This window comes from Morone saxatilis, unplaced genomic scaffold, assembly GCF_004916995.1.
Source record: "Morone saxatilis isolate NCDOM2014 unplaced genomic scaffold, NCSU_SB_2.0 Contig8, whole genome shotgun sequence".
NCBI classification, from domain to species: domain Eukaryota; kingdom Metazoa; phylum Chordata; class Actinopteri; family Moronidae; genus Morone; species Morone saxatilis.
The window spans coordinates 17,307,423-17,332,960 of NW_023340257.1; the positions used below are offsets into that span (position 1 = coordinate 17,307,423).

The 25,538-nt window shown below is 39.4% G+C and overlaps 4 protein-coding genes across 7 annotated transcripts in view; all 4 read right to left on the bottom strand.

Annotated features, from left to right (window-relative positions):
• The window catches only part of mfsd1 (major facilitator superfamily domain containing 1), a 10,180-nt gene extending 3,178 nt beyond the window's left edge, over nucleotides 1–7,002 (bottom strand). The window contains exons 1-15 of the mRNA XM_035680538.1: nucleotides 6,777–7,002; nucleotides 6,531–6,583; nucleotides 6,096–6,208; nucleotides 5,923–5,965; nucleotides 5,710–5,777; nucleotides 5,385–5,493; nucleotides 5,174–5,276; nucleotides 4,625–4,723; nucleotides 4,177–4,288; nucleotides 3,307–3,363; nucleotides 2,367–2,523; nucleotides 1,841–1,938; nucleotides 1,597–1,709; nucleotides 1,428–1,475; nucleotides 917–983 (exon numbers count right to left, since the gene is read on the bottom strand). Of these exons, the coding sequence (XP_035536431.1) occupies nucleotides 917–983; nucleotides 1,428–1,475; nucleotides 1,597–1,709; nucleotides 1,841–1,938; nucleotides 2,367–2,523; nucleotides 3,307–3,363; nucleotides 4,177–4,288; nucleotides 4,625–4,723; nucleotides 5,174–5,276; nucleotides 5,385–5,493; nucleotides 5,710–5,777; nucleotides 5,923–5,965; nucleotides 6,096–6,208; nucleotides 6,531–6,583; nucleotides 6,777–6,945 (1,409 nt within the window). The 5' untranslated portion in view covers nucleotides 6,946–7,002. The remainder of the gene's footprint in view (nucleotides 1–916; nucleotides 984–1,427; nucleotides 1,476–1,596; nucleotides 1,710–1,840; nucleotides 1,939–2,366; nucleotides 2,524–3,306; nucleotides 3,364–4,176; nucleotides 4,289–4,624; nucleotides 4,724–5,173; nucleotides 5,277–5,384; nucleotides 5,494–5,709; nucleotides 5,778–5,922; nucleotides 5,966–6,095; nucleotides 6,209–6,530; nucleotides 6,584–6,776) is intronic.
• Nucleotides 7,003–10,493: 3,491 nt separating this feature from the next.
• On the bottom strand, nucleotides 10,494–14,660 carry LOC118341175 (P2Y purinoceptor 13-like). Of its 4 annotated transcripts, XM_035679369.1 has the most exons (5): nucleotides 14,437–14,659; nucleotides 14,114–14,140; nucleotides 12,616–12,817; nucleotides 12,146–12,535; nucleotides 10,494–11,489 (listed from the first exon to the last, which is right to left on the bottom strand). In XM_035679369.1, exons 3-5 carry the CDS (start codon nucleotides 12,796–12,798, stop codon nucleotides 11,016–11,018), a joined length of 1,047 nt encoding a protein of 348 aa, XP_035535262.1. In that variant the 5' UTR covers nucleotides 12,799–12,817; nucleotides 14,114–14,140; nucleotides 14,437–14,659; the 3' UTR covers nucleotides 10,494–11,015. The 4 variants fall into 4 exon arrangements, with proteins under 4 accessions (XP_035535262.1, XP_035535264.1, XP_035535265.1 ...); XM_035679371.1 differs by lacking the exon at nucleotides 14,114–14,140 and having other exon boundaries at nucleotides 14,437–14,660; XM_035679372.1 differs by lacking the exon at nucleotides 14,114–14,140 and having other exon boundaries at nucleotides 12,616–12,715.
• Nucleotides 14,661–19,569: 4,909 nt separating this feature from the next.
• On the bottom strand, nucleotides 19,570–20,556 carry LOC118342042 (P2Y purinoceptor 13-like). Its single transcript, XM_035680468.1, has one exon. It carries the CDS (start codon nucleotides 20,554–20,556, stop codon nucleotides 19,570–19,572), a length of 987 nt encoding a protein of 328 aa, XP_035536361.1.
• Nucleotides 20,557–22,585: 2,029 nt separating this feature from the next.
• Nucleotides 22,586–25,069, bottom strand: LOC118341237 (P2Y purinoceptor 12-like). The gene is made up of 3 exons (XM_035679442.1): nucleotides 24,904–25,069; nucleotides 24,244–24,504; nucleotides 22,586–23,960 (listed from the first exon to the last, which is right to left on the bottom strand). The coding sequence occupies exons 2-3, from the start codon at nucleotides 24,493–24,495 to the stop codon at nucleotides 23,115–23,117; spliced, it is 1,098 nt and encodes a 365-aa protein (XP_035535335.1). The 5' UTR covers nucleotides 24,496–24,504; nucleotides 24,904–25,069; the 3' UTR covers nucleotides 22,586–23,114.
• Nucleotides 25,070–25,538: the final 469 nt, after the last annotated feature.

Below are 25,538 nucleotides of genomic sequence, written 5' to 3' on the forward strand. Positions count from 1 at the left end.
TTTTTTTTTTTTTTACATTTTCACCTGCCGCTACATGTAACACTCCAAAGAATGATTTCCCTTTTAGTCCAATTTGTTTGTATTGAACTGGTTGCACAGCAGTCATTTTGACATGTCATAGCAGGAGACTCACAGCTGTATTAATGATAACTGCGCACATCAGGGAAGTCACTGTTTTTCTGGTGTAGTGTAGTCAGTGACGGCTGTGCAACCAGTCCAAAAGTTTGGGATATGGATCAGAACTGAAAAACATTCATATATTATTCATTTTCTTTGACAGTTTCTCTCTTCTCTTTCTCTTTAAATTTGAATAGTTGTAAATAAATTGACAGTGATAACTGACACACTGTACATTATTACCAGCAGCACAAGGAGCAGTTTTGCTGTAACCACACAGGAATAAATTGAAGCCCAATCGGACCTGATAACGTGACTCATCCCGTCTGTGCACTCCTGAACCTTGTAAACTATTTTAACTGGGAGTTATAGATATACAGTAAAAAAGAAGCATGATCCTGCAACTCTGAATGCAAGTCATGTGGTCAGAGTGTAGATTATGGGATCAAGGAACAAATCCATAAAGATCACTTGAGAGTCACTGAATGAGGAAAACATCAACTGTAACTATGATATTGGAAATCATGCTCAATCTGTTCAATCATTTATTTATTTTTTATCTCAGTGGACACTCAGACTAGGACGGAATAACATTTCAGTATTTGGGTTAAACTGACTGCAGCAGGTTCAGCTAAATACAGAAAATGAGTACATGAGCTCTAACAAGTGTTCCTATCCTGTGCCACTTGATTATATGAGTAGGATGTTAATTATGTTTCTGAGATGCTTGTCTAATTGTGTAATTGTAAGTAGGTGGAAAAGCAGTGATGGAGGGTGAAGAAGGGTCAAAGCTACTCACTCGGCGGCTGAAGTGGCTTCTTTCTGGAGTTTGGCTCTGGCTGCAGCCGACCGGTTCAAATCTCCTCCTGAAGCAAGAGAGGGAGACGGAGAGATTAAGAAGTGAGTGAGTCTGGAGGTAAGGAGAGGGGTGTGCTGAAGAGTGACGGAGTGAAGTGAAGAGATGTCACTTGAGATGAGTCTGTCTGTTAATTACATGGTATTTACTAGGAAGCTAGATGGTAACAAACTAATGTAAGGAAGGTACCCATAAGAAAATGATAGTAAGTACTAAGTTATTACCAAATAAGTACATGAAAATGTACTCGGAAACTACCAAAAATGTCCTTAAGCACTTATTAAGAAAGTGTGCAAATAAATAGGTAAATAGTAAGTATTTAGTTATTACCCAGTAGGTACATATTACTTGCTAGGTATACCACCACAAATCCATTGGTAAGGCATTACCAAGGAAATAAATCTGTGACAATATGGAAAGGGGAACAGGAGGGAGCGAGGGAAGTGAAGCTTACCTCTGAGATAATCCACAAAGTACAGCAACACCACGGCCATCAGTGCAACTGCAAGAACGAAAAACAATGTGGAAAACCGCAGACAATGTCATTCAAAAGCGTCTAACAGGAGTTTGAAAGACTATAATCTGGTAGACACACACACAAACAGACATAAAAAAATACTGACTGCAGATGCAGATGCAGAAAAACACTTCCAAAACAAGGTATCCTCTGTTGTCCAGGATGGATCCTGCTGCCATAGCAATGAGAGCAAGTCCCAAGTTCTGGATCGACTGCATGCTGGTGGACGAAGGGAACAGATGAACATCAGGTGGCAATGCAAACAGCAACAAAAATGAACAATCACTGTGTGTGTTTTAACTGTGAATAAGTGTGAGATCTGTCATAACATTGTCATTACAGGTACATACAAGCCGTAGGCCGTCCCTAGCTGATGCTCAGGTACCACAAACGCCACCATGGGCCACAGTGCACAGGCCAGTAAGGAGTAGGAGACACCGAGCAGGGACTGGAAAACAAGTAAGAACACCCAATTACTTTCCTGGGTATCATGTACTACCTAAACAAGCTTCTATACTATATAATAGTGCTGTGAAAATATGCATTTAACACCATATTGTGGACACTGAGGAATGGTACTACAGCTAAATGTATGTTTAATTAAATATTCAACTCCTACTATCTAGTAAGAGCTGAATATAGTAGTTTTTACATTAGCTAGAAATACAATCAGTGCTTTAATCTCTTCATGAGCAAACTTCTATTATCCCTACTAACTGGGGCTGGAAGTACACTCATTACACACACATTAATACAAATGATGTGCGCACAGCAAATCCATGGCATTGTGGGACAGAAATGTATTTCCATAATTCAATTCATCCTACAACTGTTTATGAATGTACAAAAGAAAAGTTTTCGGGGGTAAAGCATTACCATGGCGATCCATGGGTTCCAGAAGGTGAAGGCCAGCATCATGTGAGCGGCGAGTGTGGCGACCACGGCGATCATCACCCAAACCACATTCCTCCCCGTCTTATCGACCATTAAGCCCAGAACTGGAGATGCAGGGGCTGAGATGATGTACACAATACTGGGGAGGATAGAGAATGGCATGATGGGTGAATAATGAATAAAACATTTTAAAGGAAAATTAAAAAAAATCCACCATGGTCTCTCACATCAAAATAACAATAGACGAAGTTTGATGATGTTGTGAAATATAGTGTGGGATCATGGGAGTTGTTGTCTTCACCACAAATGAATAACGCAGTTTCACCTTAAAAATCTGTGTTTTCCTGACACTGTTCGGCCCTGAGTTGCTGCTAACGTTAGCTCAGCTTGTTCCTCTAATAATTTAAGATCCAGAAGTTCAATAACCAAAACCGACCGAAGATCTAAAGTCGTAAAAATGTGGCTCAAAACTGAATAAAAAGTCAATTTACAACAGCTTCTGGCAGACCACCATAACACTGACGCAAGCACAAAAGGCTAACAGTAAAATGCACCTTTCCTGGAATTGAACTACAGATTTTTCTAGGTTTGAACTGTTAGAAACATTTGGGAGAACTAGCTAGTACACAACTCAACAAAATATATATCATAGGTTGAGTGTTTAATATAGAAATGTTACATATTAAAGCTTTACATTATGTGGGATTTTAAAAATCTTCTAGTGTTTTACAAGTTTCAGGCAGCGGAAAATTTCTCAACTCTGTTGTTACCACTCTGGAAAAGTAATTTTGCCAGTCATTCATGAAAAAAAAATTCTCCCCACAAAAGGAAATGGAAGATACATCAGCAACAGCACACTATAATGTGTTAGTGCCTTAAGGTAGATTGGTCTCCATGGTCTATTACACCTGATCTGAGTTACCTGTTGACAGCTCTGGCTTCAGCTGGGGAGAAGTTGAATTTTTCAATGAAGAACACCCTGCAAATAAAAAGACAAGATGTCGAGTGCTGCTTAGCCTTTATATTGATGATGTGACCACAAGAGGATGTGAAATTGAGCTGACTCCTGCAGCGGGTAGCTCTCACTCTTCCATACATTGTTTTCCTCCCCATTTGCATAACAACTATTTGCTCTGTAAGCACTGACCCTCTGTGGAAAAAAAACATGTCAGTTGCTAAGTGATTTGAGAGTGCTTTTCAGTGAAGGAAATGCAGGTTGTGATAGCTTCAATTGGTTTCTTTCACAGTAAACCTATTTGTCAAACCTCTTTCCATTTCTGACTCCCTCTCCCTCCCTTTGTGGTTCGATGACAACACAGCATTGTGAGGTTGCGCTGTTGAATCTGTCCTCAGACGCCGTGCCAATTTAATGGAGGTTCTCCATTTAATTCATGCCACAGCATTTAATTATACCACCACCTTGAAGTGAATTGTATTTTATATTTTCTCAAGGATGAGTGATGATCTAGATATTTGAATCAAATAATAAATCAAATATGCTGCTCCATAATTTCAGCATACAACAAAGCACTTCTTTTTTAGAAGTGGTTCATTTTCATTTGTATGATTATAACATTTGTCGTTTTTTCTGTTGGAGTAAAGGTTTGTAGAGTGGCACTCCTTGAAGGATGCATCTAGTGATATTCAAATCCCATGAAAAGATAAAAATCAACAAAGAATTGTGGCTATTAACTGGTAACTAAGGTATTTTTCAACATGGACATTATTTTGGGAATGTAATGAGAAAGCAAATGTGTGTCGGTGTGTGAAATGGCACTGATGGTATACTCACTGTCCCAGTCCAATAAAGGGGAAAATGGCGACATAGTAGGCCACACAAATGATAAAGATGAGCCACAGGGTGATGGGGAAGTCTTTCACGTCTGTCAGCTTGACTACTTCACCTAATATGAAAGATTAAAACACATGCAGCTCAGATTGAGAGCGTTATTTTCTTTCAGCAACTGTAAAAGAAGAACAAGGGCTCCTCTGACAAAAGGCGCCATTAGTTCTAACGGTATAATTACACATTGAAATGTCCCGGTCATTACAGAGAAGCCACGACAGAGGAAGTACTGAAGAGCCAATGAACTGACCTGCCAGAATGTCAATTTTAGGCAGATAGCAACAAAAACAAAACATGGCCTCAAAGTCAAAAGCCCTCTAGTAGTTATTGACGAGTGAGGCCAAAGAGGAAAAACAAAAGATAAAAAAAGGATGTAGTCCTTTTGTCTCAGCACCTGTTTTGCCTTCTTCCTTGTGGAGGATCTTCTCTGCTCTTTTGTCAAGGACCGCCAACACCAAGGCACAGATTAGTGAAAAGAGGCAGGTTACAGCAGCTACAGAGACAGAAAAGAAAGTAAGGAAATGTAAGTCGCAGTAATAACACTTCGACCGCTGACTGCTTCCATTGTTCATCTGAATTTATCTCAAATGGTCTGTTTAAAGTTTATTCAACAGTGGCAGTGGAGACAGACTATAAACGAGAACACACAACTGCAAGGTGTGCAAAACTGAAAGCACCTTTGGCATAACTAAGAAGTAACTTGAGAAAATGATTAAGAGCTGACACTTCCCTGAACTCGTGACTCATCTTTAGCAGCCAGCAGCACTTTTGGTTCTCTATACCACTTCTCTCTGCTGGCTGTGTCATCTGAGATCATTAGTTACACAGAAACGATACAGTATCTCTAGCAGAGACACGTAACCTGAGTCTTAATGTTTAACACTTGCATATTTCAGGTCTTCTCACAGACCCCCAGCTAAATAAAAAAAAGCCTCATATTTACCTATCATGAGTGATGCGCCCAGTGCGGTGTGTCCGGGAGAGCCAACGAGGTCCACCACTTTGCTGTACACCCAGCCCATTATGTTCATGTTCACTGTGCTGCCCTTGAGGCAAGTGCAGAGGAGGGTGAATGGACTTCAGGCATGAATTCACTGTATCTGTGATGTGCTTTTTTGTACAGCATGTATAAGATCGGCTGGCAGAGTCCTTACCACTCGAGCCATGCTCAGCTGAAGGCCAAACACCAGATTTAGCTCCTTTCCTTTGAACCAATTGACTGCATATGTGTTTTGGGCTACAGCCAAGGACTCTCCCCCAATACTGCGCAGGAAAAGAAAACAGGGAGGGGGAGGGTGTAAGGTAAGTGATAGTACAACCTGGGTATAAGATTTAAAACAGAATGACTGATCTTCTGCATCTTCAGTACATATATATACACACATATACACAAGGCTGTCGATAACTGGAGTGTAACTTTGTTTGATTATGTTGGTAAAATGATGATGACACAATGAGAAAAGGTTGAGATTTTCTCACCCAAATACAAAACGTCCAGCTTCCATCAGCCAGAAATGATTCACCAAAGCTCCGGTAGCAAATATTACCTGTACACAGTGGAAACGTTTAAATACAACAACGAAAGCAATCTAACTGCCATCCATTTTCTGTACCTATTGATTCCTATTTAGATAGATAATTATGGATAATTATATTCTCTCTTTTCATGTCAAGACGTCAAAGTAAACCAACCTGTCCAACACAGACAAAGAGGGAAAAGATGATGGTTCCCAGCCTATAACAAAAACAATGAAACATGACAGTGTCTGAGATGAAAGGTACAAAGTTTCACTTTCACTTATGGCAATTAATATATCAAAACACACACTGAACTAAAAATAAATGTGATTTATTGGTCTTTGTACCTGATACCAAAAACCCTGTCGAGAAGAAATCCCCCAAAGAAGCAGAGAAACACGTTGGGCCAGGAGTACCAGGCATACAGCTGCATGAACTTTGCAGTGTTCAGGTTCAGATCCTGGTGCAGTCAGGGAGGAAGCACATCACACTCTTGTTAACTGTTCAAATCTATTCACACAGTACTATACAGTGTGTGGACCTGAAATAAGAACCTCTGGTGGGAGCACAGGAGTCATTTGACTGTTCTGGTTGGATTATTATGCAGATTTCACTCTCTGAACAGATGCTTCCCTAAATGCAGAAACCTACTCTGACTTCTGTGTAAACGTTTTTTTCACTTATGGGGGGGGTCCATATCTCAGCCTGGGATAAATGCGGACTGTTGCATTCGTGGCACAATACTCTGGCTTGTAACTTTGCATTTGCATAGGATGAATTACCTGGATGACTTGAGTTTGAAGAGCTGCCGGGTTGTCATAACAGAAGTAGCTTCCTGGAACAAATGAACTACATTAACACACTATATTCATAACGACACAGCATTTATTTCACACTGCATGAGCCGCAATGGGCAATGAGCTTCCTTTCAAGCAAATGTAACTTATTGAACTCCTCCTGAATGGTTACTGTGGAAGTTTGGGGACTGTTTGCGGAAGTTAATTAGAGGTTGTTTTTTTACTGCTCACCGAATCCCAAGAAGCACATGAATACCAGGACAATCAGTCGGTGCAGTAGGTGGCTGGGGTCGCAGATGGCCCACATCTGTCTGCCGGGTCCTCCGGCTGTGCGTCGGCCGGCGGACGAGCCCTCGTCCCCGTCTCCCAACAGGGTCCGCCGCTCTTCGTAGTCCGCCATGTTCGCTTGTTTGGGATCTGCGGGAGGAAAAGTTGACTGCAGCTCGGAGGATGTAGATCGGTCACATGACCCGCCAGACGTGTCACGTGGCGCTCGCCCTTGTAGCTTGTAGCTTGTTGTAGCCCGCGCTCATCCGTTAGGTTGGTGCAGGCGCGCGACTCCCTGCAGAGAAGCCGAAGCACCTCGCGGGAGCGCGCACAGAAAGCCTTAAGATGTTTCATTGATTTCTGAGAAGACAGATGCCTTCACGGTTAGCAGCCTCTGCCACCGACATAAAAGGGGTACAGTGCATTATTAGATCAACTAGAGATACGCATTTACCCGGAAAAAATAACCGAGATTATGTCCAAATATATCTTTATCTCCTAATTCTGAGAAAATGAAACAGACCTTTGGGAGAAAGAAAAAAGCTTGAGGCAGACATTTAACATTTAGGCACTTAAATGGAAAACTTTCTTGTCTGTCCTCTGTCTCTAGCTTGTGGTTGTGCAGTTTTATGAGGCTGTGATTATCTTAGAGGTCACAGTAGGTCATTTTATACAGTGAGTTAAAGAATGAACTAACTACTATGGGGGCAAACATAATCACACATTTAAACCAATGGGTTCACTGAATCCACAAGAGTTTAAGCTTTCCAGTCATACCAAATTTACACTGTTAAGGGACACCAGTATGCAGAAATACTAAAATACACAGGGACAAAATAACACATTTATAAACTGCATGGTTTATGCTCTGCAAACATGAGAGCAGGCATACTTCACTTTCTTGTCTTCAGAAGGACCACGCCTCATTTTGGGTGACAGAAGTTAATGTGCCAAGTGGTACTATGTCACTATGTGGTACTTCATCACAGGTTAGGTAATGGTGTTACTGAGTAAATGCCGTGTGTGCTGATTGTATCTGTAAACCGGTCCACAGCGAACCAGAAAAGAGTCTCAGTGATGGTGTAACTAAAGCTATGAAACTATGAAAAAGTATGGCCCTACCATAAAACACCTGCTTTTAAAATGGGGTTTGATTTGACAGTCTGGAGCAGGGGGTATTTTAACCTTAATAATTCAGATGAATTGAGCTGACTAATAATGAATCCCAGACAGCATAAAGTAACACAGGCAGTGGGGCTAAAAGTAACATGTTTTCTACTTCTTTCGGCTCATACTTAATCAGCACAAACTGCTCTGAGAGCATTAGTCATTGGTTACCAAAACAGCAGACAGAAAAAATGAGTTCACACTCCTGTGTGAGGGGCAGGGGTGAAAAAAAACAGCTGCATGAGGTTTGGCGCTAGTGGGCAGAAAGTTGTGATGCATTTATGGTAAAAACATACCTCACATCTCTGTAAAAAACAAACAGAGGAAACTATTTAACCACATAGAGTCCAACACATTTTCTAGCATGTAGGGCAGCCTATATGCCACTGCATTGCGTTTTCTTCTCTGGAAAAGCGCTCTAGAGGGCACTTTGTCACGTTTCTTGCACATTATGCCACTGTAGAGGGCACTTGTGTTTTAACTACCATAGGGGGCATCCAAGAGGACACTTGTGCAACATTTAAACTTGGGGGCACCAGGGTGGGTGATCACTCTATAAGGCAATGACATTTTAGAGTCTGACAGTTGTCCTGTGGTTGGTTCTTTTGCCCCTAGTCGCCAAAATTGAATTATATTCATGAGTTTGAGTTTCATTACTTGAGTTTATTTTTTTTTAAATTTTTGTATTTGTGATGATCTAAATCCCTAAAAGAGTAAGGTAAGCCCACTCACTTAATTTGTTTTTCACTCACTGACAGTTTGAACAATTGAACAATGTGTCAAAATGACTTTTTTGACCTAAAGCTTAAGTCTAAGCTCTAATAAGCTGCCTATAAGCCATTTCTCTGTGGCGTCTTGACAAGAAACTGTCCATAAACCTCTACTGATTGGTATCACTGACATGTAGACTTGACAGGTTTCTCTGACATGCGAGCTGTACCACCTTGTTTCATTAGGTCCTCCACATGCATCCAGTTATATAAAACTGTCAGTCCCCACCTCCACCTGCCCACTATTTATCTGGAACTTTTCTGTCCCCAACTTGTGCCTGTGCATACTGCTAGGCAACACTATCTCCAGGGTTTATTTAATTTCCATGAATGTCATTTAGAATTTCTCATAATTCACTACTGCAGGGTCATCTGTCAGAGGATTTAATCTGAGGGTGACGAACGGGCCTTCCCCCGGCTGCAGCCGCCGCTCCGGCCGCTCTGTAGCTCATTAATTTCCTGGCCAAATATCAGCCTCTGTCGTAGCCAACAGAGGGTGGGATGGAGGAAGATCATATTTCATTATTACATTAATCAAACTCACATGCAGACACGATTGTAAATCAGGTGGGAGGTGACATTAATCCTGCAGAACCAGTTTGTGAATATCCCGAAACCCGTCTTCGGGGTGTTGCAGCATTGGAAAAGTCAATTTATTCCAGTTCTATTTTTTCCCCCCTCTTGTTCAGTTCAGAAATGAATGTTGCAATGATGCCACTGCAATATTGTGAAAGGCTATATGCCCAACCTGCAAACAGACTTTGCTAGATTTTGTTAGATTTGGTTTTTGGTTTAAGTGTTAACGCCTAATCGCCCAGAGAGCGATATGAGCCTGCAGTTCCTTCTGGTCTCAATTGTCAAAAGTGCCTCATCACCACCACCACAAATAGAGATTAGCTATTTCTATATGGTTATTTCTTAATGCCCGTCACCAAGTTGGATTCAGTCTGATTCCCCTTGAAATTAATTACATGAGGCAGTAGAAACACTGCTGCTGTTGTCCACAGGGGCTGCCTTTTTATTGTTGCAGCTTCGAAGGTCCAGTGTGTAACATTTAGGTGGAATATAATATTTATATTTATGTTTTCATCGGAATATAAGGATTGTATTTTTTAATCTACAGATGCTGCGGGTCAACTTCTATGGAGTCTGCAATATTGAACCACTGTTTCTACAGTAGCCCAGAACAGACAAACCAGACACTGGCTGTTGATGGGCCTTTTGTGTTTTTTGCTAGTTTCACGGCACACTGTATTTCTCCTGCACAGCCCATTCTAATTACTAGGTCTTCCAATACAGACACCAGCAGTGTTCAGTTCACCACTAGATGCCACTAAATCCTACACGCTGGTCCTTTCAATAAAAATGTATTAACTATTCTTTCTATTTTTATTTCTAATTTTTCTGTGATGCCATATTTTACTTTAGCTTGAACATTTTGTAAAATGTGAATCATAGCAATATCTGTATACACTGTGTACCTAGTGGCAGAGGAACTGGGTTTAGGTGGTTTTAGCCTCCATTCTTATTGGCTGGCTTTTTTTGCACAGTTTGGTGCTGTATGTGCATGCATCTCTGATGTCTTTGTGGGACAAACAGATACAGATCAGAAATGTCATTTCATCACCACAGACCAAGATGCCCTACAAACATCACCTACTATGAGCTCTGTTATTATTACGATTAATTCCCAGCATAAAAATGTAACACCATGCAATTGAAGTAATGAATATATACATTTTATTATTATTATTGTTTGTTATTTGTTATTGTTGATTATTTGTATTACACAGAAGCTATAGCTGTAAGCAGTGTCTATTGCTGTTGTTCCCGGCTCATTTTGTTATCTTTCAGTCCCTGGTCACATTGTGCGTGTGGTATAATCATTGGAGAATATATACAACATGTTTACCCTTTAGCCAAAGTTTGTAAAGGAAAAGTGCAGTTAGAACGAGATTAGAGAGAAGGAAGTGGAAAATGTCAGTAAGCACAATTAAGGAAACATACTGGATGACTTAGCAAACGTGGCAGAAATGCTTGGTTAGTACAGTACTTTCTGTTGTTATAAAACTTCTGGACCACCTCCAGACATGTTTGACGTTTTGATCAAATTGCATTCATTTCACAACCTGTGTCACCAAGATAAAATGCTATTTACAAGTAAAGTAACACATTCTTTCAGGCAGTGTGTCATCCCACCTTGACAGTTACAGTTATTGATTATGTCCCATTGTACATTGTTCAGTCACATTCTTTACACACAGTGTTACTGAGGCATCCCATTATATGACAGTCTGTTGCTCTTGGCTACCTGTGACATCTCCAGCTGAGTTGATGTTGCTGTGGGAGACTCCGCGGCACCTCCGTGGAATGGCTTACGGCACAGTGCGGCTGTCAGTCTTTTCCTGAACACCTTACACAGGAACACATAGATAAGTGGGTCCAGACACACATTTGTGGCCGACAGCCACAGGGTGGTTTCCTTGGCAATATAGAGTGCGTTCTGTGCCCGGCAATGACTCGCCATGCTGCCGGTTTGGGTCAGGGTGTAAGGAACACGGGCAAAGTGAAAAGGGGCGAAGCAGATGAAAAACACCCCCACCACAACAAATACTTTTGCTTTGGTTCTACGACTGGCTGCTTGAGATCTGCTCCTTGAGGCTTTGTATGACTCATAGACCTTCTTGCTGATGAACGTGTAGCAAACCACCATCAAGGCCAGCGTGCCCCAGAAAACCACCTGTAAGCACACATACATTCTCAGCTTTTTTAACAACACATTTTGCTCAGTAGTAGGTGAGTAAATCAAATGTGTTGATATCACAGTGCAGATATGTTCAAGGCATATTCTACAATTTGTGACGGACATTTATTTGCTCTCTCACTGAAAGTTAGATGGGACGATTGATACCACTCTCATGTTGGTACAGTAAATATGAAGCTACTGCTAGTTTAGGTTAGTATAAAGACTGGAAACAGCAGGGAAACAGTTAGCCCGTCTCTGTCCAACTACAAAATCCAGATACCAGCACCTTTAAAGATTTAATTGTAAAAACAACTTTTTCTGGTTTTTGTCTCTGTTCCTGGCCAAGAAATAGTGTGACACATAGTTGTGCACTGTGCTTTTTAAACTTCAGTCTTCTAAAATTAAGCATCTCTTGTATAGATTAAACAAACCTGATGTCACGTGTTGTTTATTGAGCTTTAGTGCTGGTAGATTAGTTTAGTTACCTTTTGACTTATCCCCCTTTTCTAGTCTTCATGCTAACCTTAGCTGACCAGTTTCTGGCTCCAACTTTGTATGTGCATGAGATTGGTACTGATCTTCTCTTCTGAATCTCAGCAAAAAGGCAAATAAATGTATTTACCAAAGCTTTTCCTTGATTTATTAGTTACCTGACAGAAGTAGTTGAATCCTGCATGCCAGAGCAGGCCGGCTTTGCTCTTCATGGAGGTGCACTTCAACTTGCCTCCAGATACCTGTGGTGGCTGGTCACTTAGAATAACATTGGGTAATGCTAAAGATAACATTACCACCCAGACGGTTGCACTCAGAATCTGACCGACACGAACCCGCTGCAGGGCACACTTCCCAAAGGGCCTGACTATCTTCAGGTAGCGGTCCAGGCTGATGAGACCCAGCAACAGGATGCTGATGTACATGGTGATGTAGAAGAGAACCGCAGAGTACCGGCAGTGGAAGGCGCGAAGTGGCCAGGAACCCACACCTGCATCGCTCAAGACTCTCACAGGTATGGTCAGGGTCATCAGCAAGTCAGCCACCACCTGTGAATTCAGGATTTTTATTCATGTTTTTGTTCTGCACTGACAACCAGATTTATAAAGCAAAAGCCATCATGTCTTACCACATTTTTTAGAAAGACCACAAATGTTGAGGTGCTAGGGATGGTGAAGAAGATCCATGCAGCCAGGAAATTAAGTATCAGGGCGACTATAAAGAGGATGCTGTATAGAAAGGGGAAAACCACAGCTGTTACACTGGTGTCCCGAACACACTTAATGGAGATGTTTGACAAGGTGTTGTTCATCTTCTGATCTGCGGTGGACCTTCGGAGAGGACAGAGAGAGGAGAAAGGATAAGATGAGGGTAAGAATGAGACATAAATAAAGCATATAAAGGCACAAATAAATTATGTAAAGAAAGAACACGGTAATATGTTGTATCAAAAACCTATACATGCAAATATTATACCATTTGGCTTCTGTTTGCATGGTCTACTGAAAATTCCTTAGTAGAACAGGAGTTGACTTACTCTGTATGATAATGGGTTATTTTTAAACTATTTCTTTCATAACTAGTTCTAAGACTTAAGTGTAAGGATTTAGGGTTCGTTCTGTCTGAATTCAACAAGTAAAGACCACTTTCAGGAGCATAACAATACTTGTTTATTACAAACAGTAAATACAGAGTAATCACTGTATTTTACCACATTTAGGCAAGAGGTCCATCAATAGAACTGTGTAGTGGTATCACACATAATATACAGTAATCTTGGTGTCCAACAAGGAAGTATTCAGATACTTTATGAGAGTAAAATCATACTGTAAAAATATGGATTGAAAATATTAAGTAAAATAATTCAGAAATTGTACTTAAAGTATTAAAAATACTCAATGCAAAAATATGTCCCCTGTGACTATATTACAATATATTACAGTATTAATGATTATTTTCTCAGTTAATCAATAGATTGTTTGGTTTGTAAAAGTTCAGAAAATTTTACCCCGAGGCTAAAGTGACAATTTCACTTTCAGATTTGTTTTGTTCAAACAACAGTCCAAACCTCATAATTATTCAAACTAAATCGAAATAGTTCAATGATGACTTTAAAAACTTTTGGTAATTAATTTTCTGTCAATTGATTTATCAAATAATACACCAATTGTTTCAGCCGTACTTGTACATACTTTCATACATAACATATTTTATGAGTTCTTTGTATGTTTTGTGTACAAAAATCTCTATTTGTAAAATACATACAAGTTGTCAAATAAATGTAGCGGAGTAAAATTAAAAAATGGCATGTAAAGAAAAGACTCACATTTAAATTTAAGTACAGTGCTTGAGTAAACACACTACATTCTACCAATGCCAACAACTAACTAACTCTTGTACTTGTTCATTCTGAATTCTCCTCCTGTCTGACAGTATATCTCCCTGGTGTGCTGTCGTTACAAAACCTTACAGCTTAGAATAACACTGCAGCCAGGAGCAGGTGCTATGGCAGCCGAGATGTCTATACTCTCAAAAGTTTTTCAGTCATACGAATTCTATCTTTGTGCCCAGTTCTGACTGGTATTTTAACTCTAGATGTACTTGTAAAGCCAATAACTGAATCTTACCTCTCAGTGCGTCCTTATCGTCTGAGACTGCAAGGCAAGTGAGGAATAAAGAATAAAGGGGTGAAAATATACAGTATTTAAAAAAACGAAAGGAAGTGGTGAAATATTCAATTCCCCTTTCTCCTTAACCAGAAAGAAAATGAAATAATAGAAACACCCAAACTCAGTAAACTCTGAGTGTTACTTTAGTTCTATAATCAGTCAAGATATATACTACTTGTGACTTAACAAGGTTTCAGCCTCTCTGTCTTTCTCAGTATTTCTCTCCCTCTTTAAGTGTGTGTGTGTGTGTGTGTGTGTGTGTATGTGTTTGATGCTCTTACAATGGGTGGTCTCTGGAGCTACTGTGTGGCTGTCTTGTCACAACCCCAATGAGTTTGCCAGTCTTCCTCCGGGTGAAAGACCCTTTCCTTCCTTGCTTCCTGTTCCAATTGTCTGCCGAGAGGCTTGTTCTGCTCCGTGCCAGTCCCCCTTCCTCTGCTAGCTTGCGTCAGTCTCAGTAGCTGTTAACACCAAAGCCATGGACTCATTTCTCGACCCACATATAGAGACCTCTCGCTGCACACCCGCTGCTCCTCCCTCCATCCTGCAGCTTATTTACCCCACCTCTATCTCTCTGTCTTTTCTCATCACGAGACTCTCACCAACCAGAGAGACAAAAACAGTGGGCGAGAATGATGGGCATATTGTGCCACTGACTTTTCATTATTTGTGTTTGTAGTGCAATTGAGCTCCTTCACCATACATGCAAATCATGAAAACAAAAGTTATTTAACAATGTAATTTTCTATTCGTTTATTTTTAAGATAGCATATATTGTAACTACTGTCAACTCTGACAAGTACAGTATAAGATTGAATTTACCCTTCCATTTATATCTGAAGTTTTCCTTTCTTGGAGTTTAATTCCCTTTTGTACTATCTTGATAAAAATAGATAAAAAAGGAACACAACATGATTTCCTGTGTGGTTTTACTTGTATCTTGGCCAGGACTTATGACCAGTGGGGAACATTCTGAGAAATGAAACGTGCGTGTTAACCATGAGCCCCTCAAGTGAACTCTCAACCTATGTGACAGTAACTGTTTCAAATGACAATGACACAAAAATGTGGTTTTCAGTTTTTACAAATAACCACAACAGCAATTATCTGGAATTACATCACACTGTACCTAATGACACCTCCTCACATTACCACATTTTCCAGCAGTTTTCTGCTGAAGAACCACAAACTTAGCAAATCAGTGGTAAAAAAAACTTAAATAACGCTGAGCAGAGCATTTTTTTTGTTGATTATAACAATTTATAGATTAACAGAACACTTTATTTGTTTTACAGTTTAACACATTTTTGATTGACACACACCTATTGCACACCTATCTGCAGCACCCAATTAAGGATTTGTTTTACTGTTACCACACACATATACAACTTCAGTGTGAGATGCAAATGTTAACTAGCGTCAGCTTAAATTGCTTTGCATGGCAGCTTCATTTACAGTCTCTCCTACTCTATTTGCATTCTGATTTTGAATTTCTAGAGCTACTATAAAACTGTGTTTAAAAAACATAAAAACAGCCTATCACCCTCTTGTCTCGTGCTGTTTATCTCATCCATCCTTATTGTATTTCCTGTTTGGCTCTCAAGCTATTTAGAGCTACACTTTGACAAGACATAAAACAGCACAAGGCAACTGTTATATGGGTTTAAAAAGTAAATGCAGCAAATAGCATTTACATGTGAAACCAAAATCTGACATTTAGACTACAAAAACATCTGGGCTCAGTCCATCACATTTTCATTTCCTCTGTCAGAATCTGCTCTGTGGTGAAGTGCCTGCTGAGGCTGCTTGGAATTAGATAGACACATTTTTCATCATAGACATCAGTTTCTTCTTGAACTCCCTACACAGAAAGATGTAGAGAAGAGGGTTCATGCAGATGTTTGTGGTGGCAAACCAGAGGCTGAATTCTTTGGCAAACCTGCCCTTTAAGTAAGCGCAGTTGGTATTGGAAGAATAGTTGACTTGTTGAAAGGTGTATGGGATCCTAACAAAATGGTATGGTCCGAATGATACAAAAAACACAATGACAACCAGAAAAACACGTAGTTTGATCTTCTGCTTTCCCTGGTTGTTATTGCTGCCAGAGTTTCTAAAGGACTGGATTACCTTGTTAGTGATGCAAATGTAGCAAACCACAATGACCACACTGACGAGCCAGAAGACAACATTCAGGTAAATTACAATGTTTTCGTGGATTTCAAGTCCAACCGGTCCTTTCAGGTTCATACAAGAGCTGATCTCTGTCCCATTGGCCACTGATCTGTTACTTAAAATTATATTTGGTAAAGCTGAGCTTCCAAACAGTATTGCCCAGACTGTGCCTGACACCACTATGCTAAAGGTCAGATTACCAAACAACTTGCTGCGGGGGGTCATGATCTTGAAGAAACGGTCCAGGCTTATTACGCCCAACAAAGCGATACATGTGTAAAGCGTACTGTAGAAAATGGGACTAACATAACATGAAAGGATGACTAATTTGTTTGACGCACCCGGCAAGTCACTTGCAGCTGTGATTGGGATGATCAAGGTCATAATAATGTCAGCAGTGACTAGATTTTTCAGGTACACCATGAAGGTGGAGGTGGACTCGAGGTGCAGAGACACCCAGCCTGCCACACCATTCAGCAACAAAGCTATGGGAAACATCAGAAAGTAGAGAGCTGGGACAACGTTTGGGTTGTAAATGAAACCGTCACAATCGGAGCCATTGTTAGATGTTTGGTTCAATGGCATCCCTTCACCTGAGGAAAATGAAAGAGTTTAAAATTCATTTTAGAACCCATAATTCAAAAGAAACATCATCTTAAAGGCTATAAATAATGCATTTCTAACATTTTAAACTTTGAATGTGTGCAGTATTACATTACATATGCATACATAATATGGTTCTAATAGTGTCCCACAGTCAAAGAGAAATTACTCAACAGCAAATAGCAGTCTGGATTAACTTTTCCATTTTCATAAGATCAGGGTTGTGGTTTCTCTCTTTGGTTTCCCACTCACTTTGCTGGTCAGTGTCAAAAGGAAGATGCATCCATTCATCCATTGTCAGTCGCTTATCCGAGTCAAGGTTGCATGCTAAGCAAAGAAAAGGGAACAGCTCGTTCTTTTTTTAAAGCAATCTTTCCTTTAAAACATTCTCTATTATAAATCAGACTTCTCTTGTATACAATCTTTAAAAAAATGTATTCACTGTTATATGGGTTCAAACAATTATTTCCATTTTTGTGCACTTCAGAGAATCAAACTGAAGCTGGTTTATTCATTTTGTAAATTAGTTTTAACACATGAACTCCCATGTCCATAATCTTCTAACCCTAGCCAAAAACGTTTGAATACATTTGTATAAAAATTCTGAATGAAGCAAAACCTGGCCGATGTATTATTTCACAATATAGAGTGGATGGATAAGTAACTTAAATTAAATACACGGCAACCTTACACTGGCCGTTAGTTCAAAGATTTACATCTATTTTCAACAAGTCTCCATTTAACTTTGCAGAACACAGAGTTCACAAAATGAATTTCTTTACCGAAATTCTAAATTCTACATTATGAACTAATAATGTAAATAAGAAAATGTCTTACCAACTTACAGGTGATGTCTTTCCTCACTCTTCTCCAACACAAAGCTGCATGATGGACCTGTGTGACTTAGCAATAACATGATAGGTGTTTGAGAAACACTGTTGATTTACCTAGCAAACAAATCAACATTTCAGCTGTGGTAAGACTGGCAATTTATCATGACATATGCAAACAGCCCACAGTCCAAAAGCCACCTAGAGCAGAGACTGGATAAGGTGAAGGCTTGGATTCGGGGGGGGGGGGGGGTGTACTTCCTTAAGCCTGTACATGAACCTCAGACACCACTGCTGTGGTCTCACAATTAAGGTGGAGTTGATAAAAGTAAACAAAAGTTCTTTAGAGACAAGAGCACCTGAACTATATGTGTGATGATATACGTTCTCAGTCATTAGCATAGCAAATGTTCCTCACATTGATGTGCCCTTACTTCTGAGCATCATTTGAAAGGCTAAATACACAGCATTTGTTTCCCTGCTTACCATCATGGTGTTATTTATTGCTGGCAGAAGAAAACAAATTTTAAATAAATACTGTAGCAACAACTGATGATTCTTTAATTAAAAAAAGCTAAGTGGACAAGTTATATTCTCTCTTTTTGTGCTCTTCATTTGTTTTTTCTGCTTATTACTTGTAAATTTGCAAATTGATTGATTGCACCAGTTAATACAAGAACTCAGGAGCTGATTCTGGTGCAGTGGAATCATCTGACCAAAGGGTGGCCTCAGCTATTGAAGCCAAACAAAGAGTCCTACAGGTGGATACTAGAGCGTATTGTCTACTTAAACAAAACAAATATTTATTGTGTTAGTGTGTATTGGTGACCAAAACTATTGTTGCTGAGCAGCATCGTAGTGAGCTGTGGTTACCAACAAAGTGGGTATATTGGTATTTTATTTAAATTTTTATTCCACTGCTTGGCACTGAGGAAGACATTGTTGAAATTAAATAATATAATGTGGCCAAACTGGATATAAGAAATTCAAATGTATTTTTGGCAACTGAACAATGCTTTTAAGCAGAGAAGTTATTAAATTTGGGTATAGGATTTATGAGAATAGTTGTGGAAAGATTTATGTCACCATTTATTTTAGCTCTTGAAATAATAAACCAAAAGCTTGTGAACACATTTATACTAAGGCAGAAAAAATGCACTCTTTTGTAATATAATTATTTTATTATACTGTTCATTTAGATTCCCCATTAAAAACCTATGGGAGAGTTACATCATTACTCAGAGTAGCTGTATTTGCAGTGACCCCATCACATAAAAACAAGACAAAAGACAACTTCAAACTCAGATTTATTGATATAGGTCTCACAATAACACCTCAATATGAGATTGTATATATATATATATATATATATATATATATATACACACACAGTACTAATACACAATATACTATACACAATAATAATAAACATGACTACTGAGATTTAACATATTAACAACAGTATATGTGTGTTCAAACGGCTGAACTAACTTGATTTAGAATATAATAATTTATTTGCAGTGTATTTTTTGCAATGAAATCAACACATTTATCATAAGTCATGTTTCTACCTCGTTTCTCTTAGTATCCCTTTAGTCTCAACAGATGATAATCCTCATTAGGTCACTAGAGGGCAGTACAACATAAAACTGACAAGTTACTGCAAGTCTTCTAAAAGCTCTTTTGCTACTTAACTTATTCCGTTTTGTCCATACAAGAAAACAAAACCCTAATTTGTGACTGAAGACATCTTATTTGTCTCTAAAATAATTATATCCAACATGTATTGACTAATAACTGACTTCCTCTCTACTGGGAAGTCTGCTCTCTTTGCCCAGAATATAACCTGACACAGACCCCTCCAGCTTTCATCAAGTCGACCAGTTTGTCTCTGTACTCCCTGCACAGGTAGATGTAGAGAATAGGGTCCAGGCAGGCATTAGTGGTAGAGACCCACAGGACAAATCTATGGACTATTAACACCCACATTTGAGCACAGGTATCAATGTCAAAGATTTCCTCTAGTGTGAATGGAATACGCATCACATGAAGAGGCACAAAACACACAAAAAACACAAGGAGGATCAAGAAGACTCGCAGCTTGGTCTTCTTCTTTCCCTGGCTATTGTTGCTCCCGGAGTTTCTGAAGGACTTCAAGACTTTCAGGGTGATGCAGATGTAGCAAAACACAATCAGTATGCTAACAATCCAGAAGAGAATCTCCATAGACAGAACCACATACTTGTGAAAAGACTGACCAGCTGGACTTTTCAGGGACATACATAAATCATCTGTTGTGTTATCAGGATCCCGGTTAGTCAGAATGATAGTTGGTATGACTGTTGTGCCAAACAACACCACCCAAACCAAGGTGGACATTACAAGACTGAAGACCACATTTTGTCCTAACACCTTTCCACATGGTCTAACAATTTTGAAGAATCGGTCAAGGCTGATAAGACCCATTAAAGCAATGCTTGTGTACAAACAGTTGTAGAAAATGACATCAAAGTAACGGCAGCTAAACACCCGTAACTCAATCGCTGCTCCAGGTAGCTTGCTGGCTGCCATCAATGGGAGGGTCAGTGTCATGAGCAGGTCAGCAGCCACCAGGTTTTTGAGATACACGATGAAGGTAGAGGTGGACCGGAGGTGCAAAGACACCCACGCCGCCACCCCATTGAGCAGTAACGCAGTGGGGAACATAAAGAGGTAAAAAAACGAGACCACCACATTGACGGTCTCAAGGCTGAGAGAGGCACAAGCAGAGAAGAATGCTGTGTTGTTGGATGCCATCATAAAGTCTGGAATAAAGAAAACAAGCATGAAAGAAAAGCTCTTTGTTCATCTGTTGTACATCTGTGATCAGCTCGTAGGATAGAAAATAAGCAGTGAGTTCTGTAGGCCCGCAGACCAGAGCCACATCCACATATTTTGCTTCTGATTCATGTTTCTTCACTATGTTTCAACAAATTTGGAAATAAAATGAGCAGATTTGATTAATTGCTACAAAGGGTACAACTGCATTTTATGTATCGGATGAACATTTAGTGACGTAAGAGAATAACATCCAGTTTTCCAGGTAGTAGGGATTTAGTTAATGGGCTGAGGTGAGGTCCAGGACTCGTTAGAGACTGAGAAGTGCTTTAAATATTTTCTACTTGCTCAGTTGGACCTGTTTTGCATTTGTCATTAGTTGAAAACACATTTGTTACTATGATTTGGTTTTGAATGCTCCACCAGAGCATTTGAATGCATCCTGGATGGGGAACCTGACACTTTTGACACAGAATGATAGAAGTTTTGCAATTGTTGGATTTGTTTTCACCATATTATTACAACTGGATTCTATTATTTTGAGCACATAGACACACACTGAATATATGACACAGAATCTACCAAGTTTAAGGGTTGGTATTGAGTCACAGTTCTTTCTGCACAATAGATCTTAGTTGCTTCAAATGCTTTTAATAAGTGTGATCAGTAAGAGTTTTATGTAGATTCAGCTCATCAGCACATTTTATACATTCGTTCAATTAAATATAGAATGATATTAAGGGTGAATATACTGTTCAGAGAATCAACTTTGACAGTGATAATAACTAACTTATAGTGGCAACACAGTAGTTTGATTTTAATGAAACGATAAGCTAAATCAAGCTTCTGAGCAATTAGATTTAATCTTAATAATAATAATATTTTTTTGACCAATCACACCCAATTAGTACATTTTAAGATATTTCTCTCACTCTAAAGAGAAATCACAGTTTTCATTTTGAGAAAGTTCACTGACCTGATAGCCTCTCAGCTATGGACCTACATAAATATACTTACTAAACCATATTAAAGCAATGCCGAGATGTTCTCAAGCTATTTCATGTTCAGTCTAACCTTATAACCAATAAGTAAGTTCGATTTCTTCAATCACCTCTTAAGCTACTCTAAAAAAACATTTTCCCCCAAAATGTTGTGAAACAAAACAGAATATTAGACTCACCAACAAAGGCTTTCTCCTTAACTCCACACCGTGTAGCCTTGGGGATTGACACCTTCACAAGATGAATTACCAAAGAGTGTCGGTGTATTAACCAGAGAAATGCAAATCTATGAAGAGGGCTGCCGCTGCTGTGGGGTAGAGAGGATTCAAATAACATAGATTGTGGTAAACCATTTGTTTTCATGCTACATTAAATCATTAATCTCTGTGATTGAACATGAAATCCAGGTGGCTTTGTGTCTGGTCTCTATACATCTATATCCAATATATATAATTATATTGGATTAAACATTATTATTATTATTATTATTATTATTATTATTATTATTATTATATTGGAGGATTTATAATTATTCACAAACATATCATTAATGCTATTTTTAGATGTGAACCATAATGAGAACCACTGATTAGAGCTAAGTTGGCAATTTTACCGTAACTGAGTGAAGTGAATCCTACATTTAACTGAGAAACGGCAAAAAATGGCCCAAACCACCATTTATCAACAAATCATCATAATGAATGAAAACAATAAATCCTTTCTCGTTGTTCATTGTGATTTTTTTGTCAAACTGGAAGGCCGTAATCTTTTAGCTATGCGGTTGTAGCAGAACTGCAAAGTAACAACACCAACCATGGAACCGCCCCCCCCCCCCCCCCCCCCCCCCCAACAAGTGTATGCAGAAATAACATTGTGACACACCGTGAAATAACATTGTGACAAACATTGTGTATACACTGCTATACGGTTTGATTATTCTGAATAGTCAGTCAGGGCTAACACAACTATACCTTCATGCAACAATAAGGGATCCCAGTGCATTGGCATATGTATGACTTGAGGTTTATTATACAGGTAGGTTATTTTAGAGGAATACTGTGGATGTCCACGAGAGTTTCATTTTCAGTCACATTTCTTCTTTTCAAGATTAGTGTATGTGAAAACATAGAAGAGGAACTGTAATGTTATCATTTGAAATAGAGAACGGAAAGGAAAACAAACCCTCAAAACATACCAGTGTCAATTCATCAAGTTTGACACTAACAATATAAAAAAAATCTATGTACTTTTAACTTCTCCTACAGGCAATTCTCTTATTGTCTGTTTTCCACAGACAATAGAAAAGTTTGCATAATGAGTTTAAGTTGATCATTTTAAAATTGTGAATTATGATTTTGTGATAATTGTAAACACAAATACACATATACATTTCATTTATGTCTCTAGGACTGAGTCAACATACTGATTATACAAAATACAAAAGATATTTACAAAAGATCACAATGTCTGTCACCTACTGTATTTATAATACAGAACCTGCACATTTGAAAAATGTCTTTATCATGTCCAGTGGTTTTATGTACTGGCAGAGGAGTCTCTCAGAGGGGTGACGCCTGTATCTGTGTCCGACTCTCTTCTTAGTAGCCAGGCACAGGTACCAGGAGGCAGCTGCAGGGTCTTAAACAAAGTGGTCCTGAAGGACTTGCAGAGGAAGAAGTAGATGAGAGGGTCCAGAAGAGAGTTTAAGGATGAGAGGAAGAGTGTGCTCTCCTTTAGCTGAAAGAAGAAGAGTTTGAGTTTACAGTCAAAGAGAACCCCTCGGGTCTGGCTCAAGGTGTATGGCACACGGGCAAAGTGGAATGGCACAAAGGACACAAAGAACACTGCCAGAACCAGGAACACATTTGCACTCATTTTTCTGTTGGCCTGGCCGGGCTTCCGAGTTGTCGCCCTACTCGGCGCCTGACATATGGTCCCTCCAGCGCTCTGGGACTTAGTGCGGGAGTAGGATCTGTACAGCTCCTTGGTGATTAGAGTGTAGCATATTATTACAGTCACCAGGTTGCCCCAGAAAATAACTTGACAGACATGATTTACCACCTCATGCCAGTACAGTCCAGCTTGTGTCTTCAGGTCACCGCACTTGAAATATGGAGAAGTCGGGGTTTTACTTGTCAGGATGACGTTGGGCAGACATAGAACCAGCAGAAAGGCCCATATGGCTCCTGAAAGTATTTTACGACGGGTCAGCCGGGCTGCATTAGTCCCCCTAAAGGGCTTGAGGGTCTTCCTGCAGCGATCAATGCTGATGAGGCCGAAGAAGAGGATGCTGATGTACATGGTAAGGTAGAAGAGCACCGAGGAAACTCGACACACGAATACACGCAGCCCAGTGGAAGCCATGTTGGAGTCCGATAAAATCTGCAGAAACACATTTCACATTTTACTGATGAACACTCAAATTCAAGCCATACAGTATATTTTGTTTAAAAGTTAATGGTGGACTTTATTAATGACTTAGAAATGAATGGCTTATCAGCAAGAGAGATTTTTCACAACCTAGCAAACAAAACGTTGCCTTATGAACAACACATAACTAATCCTTTACAAATGGTTTAATAACCATTAATAAAGCCATTAGTTACAACTCATAAACCCTCTATAAAGTGTGCTTTATAAGTAAATAGTAATAGTCAAACCAAACCTTGAAAGGGAACGTGAAGGTCATAATGATATCCGCAACCACAATATTCTTCAGGTATATGATGAAGTGAGACTTTGAGGGGATGCGAAAAAACACCCACGCAGCCACGCTGTTGAGTGACAGCCCCACCAGGAAGAGGAAGGAGTAGAGAACAGGAAAAACCACTGTCTTCAGAACGTTGTCACGGGAACAAGTGCTGTTGGAGTGGCTGTGATTGCCGGACAACAGCGAGAAACTTGTATTTCTCTCCATGAGTGTTGTCTAAAAAATACAAGAGAAAGTTCACAATATGTTCCCAAAAATCATCAAAAATAAAACAATAACAACAAAACACATGAACATGTGTTGTGTTAAAGCTGTCTAATATAACAGCATTGCAGTTTTGCAGACATATTTTGCACATGTTCGATTTGCATTGAGACATGTTATATATATAATATATATATGTATATATATATATAAATAATTTCCCCCTGGGATTATTAAAGTATTTCTGATTTTGATTCTGATTCTGATATAAAAAACAATATACAATATACCGTGACTAAAAACAGTAGCTGTTACATTTATATTCTTATTTCTTACAATAAATTTCAAAATTTGTAAGTATGTTCTGCCTGATTTACTGTAATAAATACACTTTAAGGTTTTCCTACTGACCTGTTAATGTTTCTGATGTGTCAGTGAAGTCCCTTTAAAGTTCCAGAGCAGTTCTTGCTGAGATTTTTGGTCCCTCTCTCTCCTGTAGTCTGTGCAAATGTGACACGGAGCATCTGTCTGGTCCACACAGTTTCAATGTTTCAGACAAGTGTGTGTTTCTACAAAGCGTGTGAAGGTTGTTGATATGCAGAAACAGGAAGACTTTCTCTTTTTCTTCTCCTTTCTCTTTCCTGTCATGAGGAAAAGCTGCAGACTACTTTTCTTAACCCTCACATACTGTTTGACATTTGACAGCAGTAAAAATACTCTACATGTCATTCTTTTCACCTGAAATTTGATGACTTTTCCTAAAGTGACCCAAAATACACAAAAATCTATTTTTTAAAAAGAATTAATACTTTTGCACAGGTGCTGCAAAGTTTTGTACATTGCTGTTCCAGGTCCAATCAAGGGAAATGGTCGTTCTAGGGAATCTTGAAAACACACCATGGGACAGTGGTGACAGAGTTGGGGGGGGCTTGACACTGTCACAATAACTGTTCGCCCAGGTTCACGCAGGGACAGGCCCCTGCTGGTCTTGGGGGGCCATGGGGGAACCTCGAAACAGTGAAATAGTAAAACAGCATAGGAGTGGT

Excerpts from the sequence above, each read along its gene's own strand:
- LOC118341175 (XM_035679371.1), bottom strand. The coding sequence starts at position 12,798 with ATGAACAACACCTTGTCAAACATCTCCATTAAGTGTGTTCGGGACACC. Across the intron at positions 12,536-12,615 it reads TGGTCTTTCTAAAAAATGTG|GTGGTGGCTGACTTGCTGAT; the intron begins GTAAGACATGAT and ends CTGAATTCACAG. Across the intron at positions 11,490-12,145 it reads GATTCAACTACTTCTGTCAG|GTGGTTTTCTGGGGCACGCT; the intron begins GTAACTAATAAA and ends GTGTGCTTACAG.
- LOC118342042 (XM_035680468.1), bottom strand. The coding sequence starts at position 20,556 with ATGGCATCCAACAACACAGCATTCTTCTCTGCTTGTGCCTCTCTCAGC.
- LOC118341237 (XM_035679442.1), bottom strand. The coding sequence starts at position 24,495 with ATGGAGAGAAATACAAGTTTCTCGCTGTTGTCCGGCAATCACAGCCAC. Across the intron at positions 23,961-24,243 it reads CCTTCACGTTCCCTTTCAAG|ATTTTATCGGACTCCAACAT; the intron begins GTTTGGTTTGAC and ends GTGTTTCTGCAG.